Genomic DNA, 13,852 nt, shown 5'->3' on the forward strand with positions numbered 1-13,852 from the left:
CTCCCCGCCCCCACGATCTGTGATTTCCCCGTCTTGTTGTGACTGGCACCTGGCTCATCTGCTGCCAGCTAATCCCCACTTCCTACCTGTCCTCCCCCCTCATCCAATCCAGAGGGGAGGAGGAGAGGAGGCGGGCGGGGCCAGCTGGCCAGCAACCCTTCCCCGGCTCATGAATATGAAGCGTTGCCCCGCCCCCAGCTCCTCCCTCCCGCCAGGGATAGATGAAGCAATGAGTCAGTGTGCTCGCAGAGGGCTCTCCGCTCTGCCTCTCATTGTTCGTCTCATCGGACGGGCTGCAGCTGATTTGCAGGAGAGAGAAGAAAAGACTCGGGATCAATAATAATAGAGGAGAAGAGAAGAGATAAAAGAGGAGAGGAGGAGCGGGCACCGTGCATGCTGGAGGAGCACAGCGCACCTCTCCCATCATCGGCGTCTCAGCGGCTCCGGGACTACAGGAACGGACACGGCAATGCTCTTACGGAGGAGAACCCCGTCCGCCGGCTGGTCAGCCTTCAGGCTTCTCCTTGTCTTGCTGTGCCTGCGGGTGAAGGTAGGTGTGTGTACCTACCGGGGGCCCCATACACTGGGGATACCCAGCATCCTCCTAGAGAGGACCGATCACCTCTGCAGACTGTCACACTGGGAGCATGCTTCTTCTTCCTCCATGGATCTGCTGGCCCCTGGTGTGTGTTTGGGGCCCCTGAACACTGTGTGGCCCCCCAGCTAGGAACACATTATACTACTTTTATCTCTTCCACACCCCGACATTGTGTTGTGCCTGCCCTCTGTGTGGATCTCCTTCTTCCCCCCTCATCTGTCATTGATCATGGATCTCGAACACTCTCCTGTGATCAGCTCCCATCACATGGAATTATCACTTTTATCCTAATTAGACGAGGCCAATCAGATCTCACATTTACAGTCACATGGGCTGAAATAAACGTCCATATCCATGTGGAAAGCTCTGTGAATTCTGCCTTCTGAAGGGTGATCCTGGTCTACCAACACCTGTAATATGCCTGCAGGTCTCTGCCCCTCTGCTGTGCCTGCAGGTCTCTGCCCCTCTGCTGTGCCTGCAGGTCTCTGCCCCTCTGCTGTGCCTGCAGGTCTCTGCCCCTCTGCTGTGCCTGCAGGTCTCTGCCCCTCTGCTGTGCCTGCAGGTGCCTGCAGGTCTCTGCTGTGCCTGCAGGTCTCTGCCCCTCTGCTGTGCCCTGCCTGCAGGTCTCTGCCCCTCTGCTGTGCCCTGCCTGCAGGTCTTTGCCCCTCTGCTGTGCCCTGCCTGCAGTCTCCTATAATTCATATATCACGTTCTTAGGCTCCCAACAACTCCTGTATCATGTCTGAGTTCTCTGATCATATCCTATAGTATGTCTGCAGTCACCAACAACTCCTATACTGTGTCCATAGTCTCCTTACAACTTCTTTAGTATGTCTGCAGTCTCCAGTAACTCCTATACCGAGGCCATAGTCTCTGATTATCTCCTGTAGTATGCCTGTAGCCTCCAATAACTTTTATATATTATGTTCACAGTCTTGTAACAATTGTGCCTGCAGGTCTCTGACCATCTCCTCTGACTTGCCTGCATGTCTCTGCCCCTCTTCTGTCGCCTGCCTGCAGGTCTCTAATAATTCATATATCTTGTTCTTAGGCTCCCAACAACTATTGTAGCATGTCTGCGTTTTCTGATCATATCCTATAGTATGTCTGCAGTATCCAAAAATCCACTGTTGCATGCCAGCAGTCTCCAGGAACTCCTATAGCAAGGCCATAGTCTCTGATTATCTCCTGTAGTATGCCAGCAGCCTCCAGTAACTCACATATCATATTAACAGTCTTGCAAAAACTTTTTTTAGCCTGCCCGCAGGTCCCGTGCCCCCTCTCCTGTAGCCTGCCCGCAGGTCCCGTGCCCCCTCTCCTGTAGCCTGCCCGCTGGTCCTGTGCCCCCTCTCCTGTAGCCTGCCCGCAGGTCCTGTGCCCCTCTCCTGTAGCCTGCCTACAGAAACTAGTATAATATGTTCATAGTCTCCCAACAACTTGGTGTTTCTGCAGTCTCTGACTATCCAGTGTGGCACATCTGCAGTCTCCAAGATCTCCGGTAGTATGCCCATAGTCTGATTATCCCATGTAGTATGTCTGCAGCCTCCTATATTGTGTCCATAGACTCTGATTCTCTCCTGTAGTATGTCTGCAACCTCCAATAACTCCTATATTGTGTCCATAGACTCTGATTCTCTCCTGTAGTATGTCTGCAGCCTCCAATAACTCATATATATTGTGTCCATAGACTCTGATTCTCTCCTGTAGTATGTCTGCAGCCTCCAATAACTCATATATTGTGTCCATAGACTCGAAACAACTTCTGCAGTCTCTGACCATCCCTTTTAGTACGCCTGCGGTTCTCTGTATTCTTACATGAAGGGAATGTTCCGTGTGGCCCTTTGGGGGGTGTCGGGGGGGGGGGGGCCCCTATATCAGGAACTAGTGTTGGATTTCTTGCCGTGGTGCTCACAGGTGTGTTCTTTGATCCCTATAACAGGTGTCTGTAGCGTCGGGCCAGTTCGAGTTGGAAATCTTATCTATGCAGAACCCCAATGGAGAATTGCTGAATGGGAATTGCTGCGATGGCAGCCGGAACACCGTGGACAGAAAGTGCACCAGGGATGAATGTGACACTTACTTTAAAGTTTGCCTAAAGGAGTACCAGTCCAGGGTGTCCGCCGGAGGGGCGTGCAGCTTCGGCTCTGGATCTACCCCTGTCCTAGGAGGCAATTCCTTCAGCCTGAAGTACAGCCGGAACAGCGACAAGAACAGGATTGTGCTCCCCTTCAGCTTTGCCTGGCCGGTGAGTCAAAAAAGGATCATTGCTGAAACTTTGATTTCTTTTATTATATCCTCCACTTGGAGTCTTTTATGCATTTTCTAGTCATTTTTAATACTTTTTATTTGCCCATCAAAATGGATCTTCAACCTCCAGGATCCCATGTGGGACTTTGCTTCATCTAAACACATGTAGGCACCACTAACGAGGATGCCATGGGGCACATATAGGGTCAGAAGCGTTGCAGATCCATTTTAGTGGCCAAAAAAGGTTTTAAAGGAACCCTGTGCTGATCTACTGAAAATGCTGGTTGCCTGGCTGCAATGCTGTTGCTTGATTGGCCTCAGCGGTGTCTTTGAAGCCGTCGATGTCATGAAAGCCAAGCAGCTAGCATTTTCCAGAGGGCAGCTTCTGTATTCTCAGCATTGGGTAAGGCATCAGCTGTCGGTGCTGCTGTGAAGGGTTAATGGTTCTCAGCCTAGTGTCATGTAGGGATGGATGAGGAGGGAGCTTCATGAGCGGTGGGGTAGTAGACTGATCTCCAGCGGCTGGTACAGGAGATGGGGTGGAGTGCCTGGCCATATAAAATGTGCTACATGTGTGCGTCTTGGGTCGCTGTGCGTTGATGCCAAGGTGCGCTGTATAGGAATGCTTGTGTGAAATGCGTTTGTTTTTTATTTATTCTGCATGTTATTAGAAGGTCAGAAGTTCGCTGTGTGGTGTCCAAGTAGAAGTGACGAGCCACAGGTAGATTAATCTCCTTTAAACCTCTCTAGCGACGTCCGGCTGAGCCGTGTTGTCCAGTCCCCCCCCCCCCCCCCCTTTTCCCTCCTGTGGTTTATATTTGCTTACCTGCAGTTCCAGGAATGATCCCGGCTATAATAACTGAGGTTCACAGGATGACGGGTCAGCCCGGTCTAGCGCCTAACCCTGGCAGGACTCTAATTGGCAGCTGATTAACCCTTGCAAGGTACACTTGCCTGTTAGCACAGCAATGTTTTGCCTAGGCGTGATGATTGACAGCTGTAGCCAACATGAAATCTGCAATGGCTCATTTGCACTGCTTCCTTCTGTGAAGAACAAGTGGGCTTCCATGTGGTTTAAATTGTTAAGCCGAAGCCAGCCTGGGTGGTAATTGGCCTTCGGTAACCCAGGGGAGACTGTTATTGCTTGGGTAAGCTATCCATTTCTTTTTTTGCATGCTTTCGGAGGCAGGCCTGGAATGAGTCCAGGAGGAACACTTTTTTTTTTTTTTTTTTTTAATACTGTATCCTCATACCTACCGTATCTGCGAGCGCCCTCCCTGTTCCAGCGGTTGCCCTGCCCTTCCCCTCCAGCTGTGTCCTTCGCTCCCAGCCAGGTGTTGCAGGGTGGGTGTGCAAGTTCCACTAAATCAAGGAGTGCCACTTGGATTAATCATTGTTGGGTGTTTTTTTTTTTTCTTTTTTTTTATGCTACAGAGACATTTTCTACCCTGTGTAGCAGTGATTCCAGAATCCTGTCTGTCTTTACCAGAGAAATGAAATGCTTTCACAGGGATCCATTGGACCTCCTGCTTCCGTTGGCTGGGCAGGTCTTCGTTTCCAGGGATGCTGCTAGATCTGAATAAACTTCTCAAGCCCAATGCTTGGGCACATTCTGTAACCTAAAAGGCAATTTTAAAGTATTGTAAAAAAATATATATTTTTCTAATTTTAAGTATTATATATGCATTTAATGTATATTATAAAAAGTGTGTTAATAATAATTATAAAATATATATATATATATATATATATATATATATATATATATATATATATATATATATATATATATATATATATATATATATATACATATATACATATACACTTTGTTTGTATATACACATACACTTTGTATATTATACATTGAATTATATAATACTTAAAATAAAAATATATATTTTAAGTATTCTATTATCCACTTTAATATAAAAAGTGTGTTTTAGATTGTCCAAACCTCCAATAATAGATTGTTGACTTGAAGGACTTTATGGCACAGTTTATCACTTTTTAAATATTAAAGTGTAACTAAAGGCAAAACTAATATATATATATATATATATATATATATATATATATATATATATATATATATATATATATATATATATATATATATATATATATATATATATATATATATATATATATGACAGAGTGTCGATTTGATTAGAAACCTTGTCACTTTTTGTTGCTGTCCGATAGATTTACCCTTATTTGTTCTGTTTATTATGATCACCAAAAGTAAGAACTCAAAATTCTGTGTTGTCTCCAGTAATAGAGGGGAGGTCTTCCATTGAGGACACTAGTTCTGGTGACCTGGGGGTCCCTAAGGAACTCCCTTAATTTGCAGGGATAACAATAATAAAGGGGAGATCTTTTTCTGATGGGGACACTAATTCTGGTGACCCCCCCCCAGGAAATCCCCTTAATTTGCAGGGATAACAGTAATAAAGGGGAGATCTTCTGATGGGGACACTAGTTCTGGTGACCTGGAGGTCCCCAGGGAATTCCCTTAATTTGTGGCCATGATCTCACTTCCTGTTTTGACTATGGGGACATAAAGTGAAGGTAAATCTCTGCAATGGGTCATAGGGCAAAAAATAATCTGACAGGGGTTCTAACCCTTCCTTACTCTATCCAAAATGAGGGGGAACAAAGTTGTGTGTAGTTCTACTTTAAAAATCAGGGACTGTCCTATTAAAAAGGGAAAGTTGGCAACTGATGGCCGCACTAGTACTTTTAAAGTACTGCTCAAGAACGGGTATAGAGATCATTTGTATTTGAGGTTTATCTAAGCTTGGGAAAAGTTTACACTGAGATTATTCAGGTGGATCACTGCTGAGTATCACATGTGTTTGCACTTGACTAATACTACTTGTCATGTACTCTGAATATGTTTTGGCTGACGTGCAAACACGGCAACTTCTGTTTACTCTGACGTTGAGCAAAACACATTTTTGACCCTTTAATATATTTAATTTCATATATAATTTTATTTTTATTTTTTTAATACATTTTCACCCTTTAATTCCCTTTTGGCCATTGGCCCGCCGTTGCGTTGATAGCAGCCAGCTGATTCTCTATCTTGGCATCTTAACTGCCTTTTAAAGTAGATTTTTAATAGTTTCATCTCCCATACTCAAACATCATTAAACGGACGAGTAAGTCCTTCCAACTGTTGAGTTTTGAACTTTTCTTTTCCTTTCTTATCTAATTGCATTGTTTTCTAATGCTTCCCCCCACCAGTCGTCAAATTAACTGGATATGGTGCCTGCTTGTGTGTGGGCATCCAATGCTTAACCTTGAGGGAGTTTAATTGGCTCAAAGGCCAGTTCTCTTTTGTGTTGTGGTGGTTTCCAGTCTCAAGCTTTCAACCTTGTTGTTGCCCAATGGGACCGCAGTTATTTAAGTAATGAGGCCACCCTTGTTGTAGAGCAGACCAGTATGGAGCCAATCAAAAACTCGAAGGCTTGCTATGTTGTCAGTTTCCCTAGAAGTTTGTGCTCAACCGTCTGATTTATAAGTGGATCGTATAACACTCATAAAAAGAATGCAGAAGACGTGTTTTTTTTTTTTTTTTCTGTCTCTCCTTGTGTTGGGAATGCCGTCTCCTATCGGCCTACTTTCCTAGGCTGCCGTCCCAGTAAGAATTACTTTTTTTTTTTTTTAAAGAGCTACTGGCACAATCCCTTGGTTCACACAAGTAGCCTCTGTTGGTGGAGAGAGCCAGCTTTTGCTTGCAGTGAGATAAAACTGTTATCAAATATACCATCAAAGGGATAAAAGGTTTTATAAAAATCTGTGGTATTTGAAGTACTGCCAATGCATGTAGTGCCTCCATTGTTGTGCCATTTGACTTCACTTTCCTAGCCTTGCTTTGAAGGACGGGCTGCTTCGGATGTTTGCCTACTAACCTGCGGAAATAAACTCAGGTGTTTGATCCTGAACACACTTGCTATGTCTGAGTTATGGATTTATGAAGCACTATGGTTTCCTTATCTAGCAAGAGGCAGGACACAACATAACGTTGTCTTGTCGTGCTAAATGACGTTGGCTGTTTTTGTTCGAAAACGAAACTTAGACTAATATGCTTCAACATTTATTTATTTTCTTTTGTGTTTTTTTACGTTTTTTTATGTTATATTTAACAGATCTTCACTAGAATTTCACCAGTAGGGGGCGCTGGTTCATTGTAACCTACATGGTCTTACATTTGATTTCAGTTTATGAAATGGCAGCATTTTAGTTTGCTGTCAATTCATGTAAATACTGTATGTCTAGGCATGAGAGAGAGATTAATAGTTTACCATGTGGCTTACTATTTATTTTTTCTCTTGCGCCAGCATACAATTTTTCAGGACAAGCTTTTGGAGTGTCATCAAGGTTCCAGCAGTATCGCAGACAGTACTCAATTGTTTCTACCTTGCAAGAAAAGTTTTCCATTTTAAAACCTATGGGAATCTTCACACCACTGCGCCACGAGTGTGGTGCATTTCGGAAAATCCAGCATGCTGCATCTTTGGTGCGGTTTTGAAAATCGCACTAAAAATGTAGCTCTTTAAATGAATGGAAAATGCACACCACGTTTTTGGTGCTTTTTTTTTGTCAGTTCTGCACCTGTGAAAAGTGGACATGTGACAAAAAAAGGCACCAAAAACTGTGCGTTTTTGTTGCATTTTCCATTTATTTCAATGGGGAGCTGCATTTTTAGTGCAACCAGAAAACACATTGGCAATGCATCTAAAACAAAGCAAAATTGCGGTAAAAACGCATATGCATTACAGCATATGCGGACCTCCAGTTCAGGAAGTACAATTCCCATCATGCCTAGTCATGTCGGTGTGTTACAATGCCTCATGGGATGTGTAGTTCTACAACAGCTGGAGGGCCTTAGTTTGAGGATCCCTGCATTAGAGTAGTGTGAAAGGGCCCTAAATCAGGTTGGTTGGCCCAGTCTTTATAGAATGGGGACCATTTTAGTCCCTGGTCTGTGGGTGAAGGCTAATTTCTGATCTGTTGTCATAGGTGGCCACACATGGCTGATAAATGGGTTCGATTGTAGTAGCCGATTCAAACTACATGTGTGCACTATACCGAACACAATGCTTTTCTGTGCCTTTTGTAGTGGCTATTGGTGACATTGGTCCTGCACTGACTCATTGTTTGGTGTTCCTATACCATGTTCAATTCAAGACTAGGATAGCGGAGTTCTCTGTTGCCTAGGCTTGGGTTGGGTAATTGACCTACAGAATACGGTGCTGTAAATTTTATAGGCACTGGTTTGAAGTTGCTAGGTTACCAGCAGCATGCATGCTGCCATCGCACACTAGATTTATTGCGTTTGAGGGAGCAGCTGACTCTGTCCATTTATTCCTCCATTCTAACTGCATTACGTCAGTTTAGTCCGCATTATGTTTGTGGTAGTTTGGGTAATTGAATCTACTTTTGCCTATAATTAATAGTGGTATGTGCCGCTAATCCAATTGCTTATGTCTCTCAGGCTGCCGTGAGGCTTTAGAGGCCTACACATTGGACAAGGGTGTCTTCTCACTGCCTTGTATTTTATTTTTAGAGATTTCTCATCTGGATTCATATAAACGGAGAATTATCTGCTGTATGATCTTGTCTATCAAGCTGGTGGTGTTGTTTTTGTAGACTAAGGATACCATTTGGTGTAATTATTAATGGAATTATATTGTCGTGGGATGACACGTTGGTGTTGTGTAACCTAGCCTATTAGAAATGTATTTAAGCTGAGAGCTATCTTGGATGCAGACTTGGAAAACTATTAAATTGAAATTGAATTAAAAAAGGCAGTAACATTTGTGGTGGGGTTTGCATTTTGACATTGCGCAATACAGCTGCTGTGTGAATATACTGGATTTTCTTTAATGTCATTGAAAATGTGGTGGCACGTGTGTTTTTGTGGGGTTGGGTTTATTTTTCCCAAATAAGTCTCCATATGTAGAATACTCTTGACAATTTTATATTGGCTATATTCAGTCACTATATAATTGTATGTAGGGCCTTGACTGAAAGGTTATGCTAAGCATCCATTTTGTTTTCTGTCAGCCCTCCCTCACAGACCTTTCTTAACCTTTACCTCCATAGGGAGCCCTAAAATAATTTTCAGGTCACGGAACACTTACTAAACACAATTCTTTGTGGCTCAGTGAGGAAAATGCCCCTCCTACGTTGGTGGTCAGTAAGACGAATACCACCCTTACAGACAGGAAAAAAATAATTGTCTCATTCTGCTAGTTTTTTTCCCTATGGGTATGTAGGCCCTAATCAGCCACAAGTCTAGGAGCCCCATCTAACCTTATGAAGGAACTTTTATCTACCTTCCTTCCCTGCCCCCCACCCCATCGGGAGAACACAATGTCTCCGCAGGAGAGAATCTTCGCTGCAAAATCGCTCAATCTTTAGACAGTTCGTCATTGTTTGAAGTGTTTTTTCATTAGATTTTTCCCTCTACTTCTGTCCCTGTAAGAACGCTAACATTTTATTTATTATGTCTGTTGTACCCGAAACTGGTCACCAGGACAAGTAGCAAGGGTAAGGCCCCTTTCACACTGGGCCGGGAGGCGCGGTGGCGGTATAGCGCCGCTAAAAATAGCGGCGCTATACCGTCGGATTTGCCGGGATTCGGCCGCTAGCGGTGCGGTATTAACCCCCGCTAGCGGCTGATAAAGGGTTAATACCGCCCGCAATGCGCCTCTGCAGAGGCGCATTGCGGGCGGTATTGCCGCGGTTTCCCATTGTTTTAAATGGGAAGGAGCGGTATACATGTCTCTCCTCTCACCGTTTCAAAGATGCTGCTGGCAGGAGATTTTTTTTTCTCTCCCGTGTGAAAGCCCTCGGGCTTTGCAGTGCAGGAGTCTTTCAGGCGGTATAGAAGCGCTATTTTTAGCGCTGTACCGCCTGAAAAACTCCTCAGTGTGAAAGGGGTCTTAATCTCCCTGGCAGGGGGTGTAACTCTTCCACCCTGTATCCAGAACAAAATATAATCCCTGGAAGTGCCTCTGGTCATTGAGACTCAATATGACCTTTCGGTGGGAAACTCTTATCAAATAGCTAAAGGCTTTCTTTGATTCCTTTCCTCAAATCTTATCAGACAGAGTTGCTATCTTGTGACAATCGCTGCATTAGTGCTGAATCTTCATTGTTTTTTCCTGTTTGATAGGGAGGATGCCTGCTGGGAGGCCAGGTTTTGGCTTTCTGTTCTATCGCATGCCCCAGTCAAATTTTTCAAAAAAATGTAAGCTTTGAAATTTGGAGGAATGTTCTGCAAGCCAGGGCTTCTGTTTCTTGTCCAGACATAGTTGAAGGGAACCAGGCGGACTGGTATAATGCCTCCTCGTTCCTGGCACTCTGGTGTCCTGTGTATGCCAAGTCCCATGCCAACAAATTCACAAGTCAGGTATTCTCATCTTCGCCTATTGACGTTTTGCTGATTCTCCAGTAGAGGAACATTACCTGGCTTTGCTACAAAAGCATGACCAATGCCAGTAGGCACAACACACTTTGCTCATTCTCCTACCATACCTTTTTTTTTTTTTTTTTTTTTTAAGATCTCCTGAGCCTGGCCAATAAATTTGCATAAAGAATTTGGTAATGTGGGTCATGGTGGATGCTTTATCATGTAGAGGCCCTCATTGATTGATAACTTGCTGAATCTAATTGTAGTGGCCTAGATAAAACTCAGGTTAAAAACATTGAGAGGTCTTTCTGACTTGGCTAGTTGGAGTGTTTCCTGGCTATCATAAACCATTCATGAGTCTACCAACCCCCATTTTTTTTTTTTTTTTGCAGAATAACCCATAGGCACCAGCAGATATGCGGGGCCTTGGTGCCGAGAGGCCGCATATTTGTATACCAATTTTCAGACACAACTGTCCCGAGAGTGCGTGCACTGCGGGCTTCCGGTTTGGTTACAGGTGGTTAATTAAAACGTCCTGATTTCTTCTTGCGATTGGGAGCTTTTCCGTTTGTGATGCCTTGACAGCCAATTACGGTGGTCACGTAATTATAAACGCCTCCCGGCATCTGAAGCCGAGAGGTTCTGGCACAAAGAAAGCTAAAAATGCACGGGACTGCATTTGCTGTGAACCTGATCTAACATGTAACAAAAGTTTACTCAAGCTGGCCATACATACAACCTGTATGGACAGCCTGGTTGTACGGGAGTCTATCTATCGACTTCTTTATAAGCCTATTGGGTTTTTCCTGAGTGATCATTGCTGCTGGCTATAACGCACCTGCGTTTGGGGTGTCGCTAAGATTGCAGTGACACCTGCTGTGGATCGCAAGGCGGTGCCGAAAAATCGCAAGGGATCATGGCGTTTCCCACATTAGTGTGACCCTAGCCTTAAGCTTGATACACACTATACAACTTTTGTTAGATTGCCCTTTAACTATGTAGTGCAAGGGCCTGCCTGATTGCATGCAAATTGAAAGTGATTAGGTTTGACCTCATATTACGGTATATGGTTTTGGTAAATCTATAGAAAGTTGTATAGTGTGTATCCAGCTTTACAGGGGATTTTGGTATTGCCCACAGCTGTCACTTCAGAATTTTGTAGAACAAATGTATAAAAATATAATGTCCCCATTGGATCGCAGTAGATAAGCAAATTTTGTATTAATTGGAAATATTTTCCAATCATTATTTGGAACTTATTTACTATTCCAGGATTCAGTCTATTGGAAGCAGTGAAACCTAACATTTCTAGTGTTGGGAATGGCCATGCCATGCTGAGACTTGTAGTCGTGGATTATCTTCCCCATTCACTTGTTGCACTGTGTAAGGCAGGTTCCCACTCTTGTAGAGCTACAACTCCCATTGTGTATGTTTGCAAAGCATGCCGGGAGCTGTAGCCTAACAGGAGAACCACAAGCTCCCTGCTCCTGCCAAACCCTTTCAGTGCATGACCCTCATTACCGCACTGGCTTGTGGTTCGCAGGGCTTTGTCCCATTGTGTCACACTGCCATGAAAAGTTTTCACATGCTGAGTAAACTTGTCCTGTTGTATATAAATTGGTGGCTCTTTTCTCTTTTTATGAGAAAGAAGTGTGTGTTCACAAATGAAGCCTTCCAGATGGATTAGGCCTGGCTACCTTCTGGTGTTTCCAGGCGCAATGGCTGGGTAAAGTTATTGTATTTAATACATCACTTATAAAAAATGGTGATGAATTGTATTCGCATTCCACAGAGCTCTTGAGTTTACGTTGAGGATTGATGTGCTAAAACCTCCTGACCTTTCCCAGTTGGACAGATAAGCGAGAGTCTGATCATGGGAATTGATGCACAGCTGACACTTTGCCTGTTCTCCGACAAGCTGGACCCGTGCCTCCCAGTTCACAGGACACGGCTCTCCATTACTGGCAACGTTAGAAGAAATATGTTTAGATTTAATGTAAAAATCGCTTCTAATGTGGACACAGTTTGGGTGACCTTTGATTTGTAGCTGTTAAAGCAGAACTCCAGCTAAAAATAAGGGAAAAAAATAAATGGCCCATTAAAAACATTCAAACAGATTTTGCTGCAATATTCATCTTCAGTCCAGAGACTTCCTCCTGCAGTACATTTTTTCTGATGTCCAGCATTATTCAACCCACTTCTTCTGAGCCCAGGTCATCCTGAACCTGTCCTCAGCTTGTGAAGGGCAATGAAATAAAAAGCGGCACACGAACAGACCGATCGCGCACCTGACCGGTTTTTCAGGCAGACCCTATGGCAGTGATGGTGGACCTTGGCACCCCAGACGTTTGGCGGATCAGCTGACAATCTGATGGAGCTGGAGAGTTAGGCCCCTTTCACACTGGGCGGATCAGTAATGATTCGCCCAGTGAACCTCCGCTTGCTCAGCGGGGATCGCTCTGTTGATCCGGCGGATGACAGGGCGGTCCCCGCACACTGTGCAAGGACCGCCCTGTCTTTTTTCCCGCTCTCCCCTATGGGGGATTGGATGAGCACGGACCGTATGTCCGTGTTCACCCGATCCGCCAGACGCATGGTAAAGTAGGTTTTTCCTCCATCACACTTTGGCGGGTCGGATGTCAGCGGGCATGTCACCGCTGACATCTGCGGCTCCATAGAGGAGCACGGAGCGCCCGTTCAGGTCCGCCTAAAACTGGCAGGCGGACCTGAACAGGCGCTCCGTATGAAAGAGCCCTTAGACCCTTTCCATCCATCTCCCCAAAGGAGTGCGGGCTGTGTCTGCTCTGCATAGCAGACACTGACCTGTCATCTGCCTACTCAGCGGGAATCGGAGAGATCCCCCACTGAGCAGGCCGATCCGCTTGGACGGACTGCTTCATCTGAGATGGGCCTTGCACTTCAGAGCTGTGTACAGGGACTGAAGAAGGTTGATACCGGATCACATTAAAGATATCCACACTGCTTGTATTAAGACATTACTTCTTACATGGCTGTTTATTGAACTGTGTTCACTTGTGTCGTTTTATATCTGCCTGAATTTTATCTTTAAATGTGGTGTTAAGGCGGCTATACACGGTTCGAATTTCTGAATATTGTGAAGATATGCCTTTATTCCTGGCCTGTATGTATTTTCCCAGCCACTTGTATGTGTACCGCTAAAGTTGGGGATACTGGATCAAAATTTAGCTGGTTCTGCAAGATTGGTCAATTTTTGGTCCATGTATGGGCACTGTAGTTGTACAGCCCACTGGTTGAACGAATAAAAAAATGTGCTCATCTGTGGGCTGCCTAACAAGTCATTGACGGCTTTCAATTGACACTCCCAGCAGCTTGCATGGGGCAGTGTGACCTGCCGCCGGGAGACATGCAATGCGGGAATCCGCATAGGATTCACAGGGTTCCCGCATCACTGCTGTAAACCGAGCCTAAAGGCTAACTACTTTTGTGGGTAAAAAAATATATAATATATACAATTGCGACACAAGTCGTATTGTAATTTTAATGTTTTATATCGCGCCAGCTGGGTGTATAGAAGTCGATCTATCAGGTTTTTCCAGAAC

General features: G+C 44.6%; 1 protein-coding gene across 1 annotated transcript in view; it reads left to right on the top strand.

Moving 5' to 3' along the window:
* The first annotated feature begins 213 nt into the window (after positions 1 to 213).
* The window catches only part of JAG1 (jagged canonical Notch ligand 1), an 80,121-nt gene continuing 66,482 nt past the window's right edge, over positions 214 to 13,852 (top strand). Inside the window, exons 1-2 of the mRNA XM_040351301.1 lie at positions 214 to 550; positions 2,538 to 2,843. Of these exons, the coding sequence (XP_040207235.1) occupies positions 470 to 550; positions 2,538 to 2,843 (387 nt within the window). The 5' untranslated portion in view covers positions 214 to 469. The remainder of the gene's footprint in view (positions 551 to 2,537; positions 2,844 to 13,852) is intronic.

Source organism: Rana temporaria, chromosome 4 (genome assembly GCF_905171775.1).
Source record: "Rana temporaria chromosome 4, aRanTem1.1, whole genome shotgun sequence".
Taxonomy (NCBI): Eukaryota; Metazoa; Chordata; class Amphibia; order Anura; family Ranidae; genus Rana; species Rana temporaria.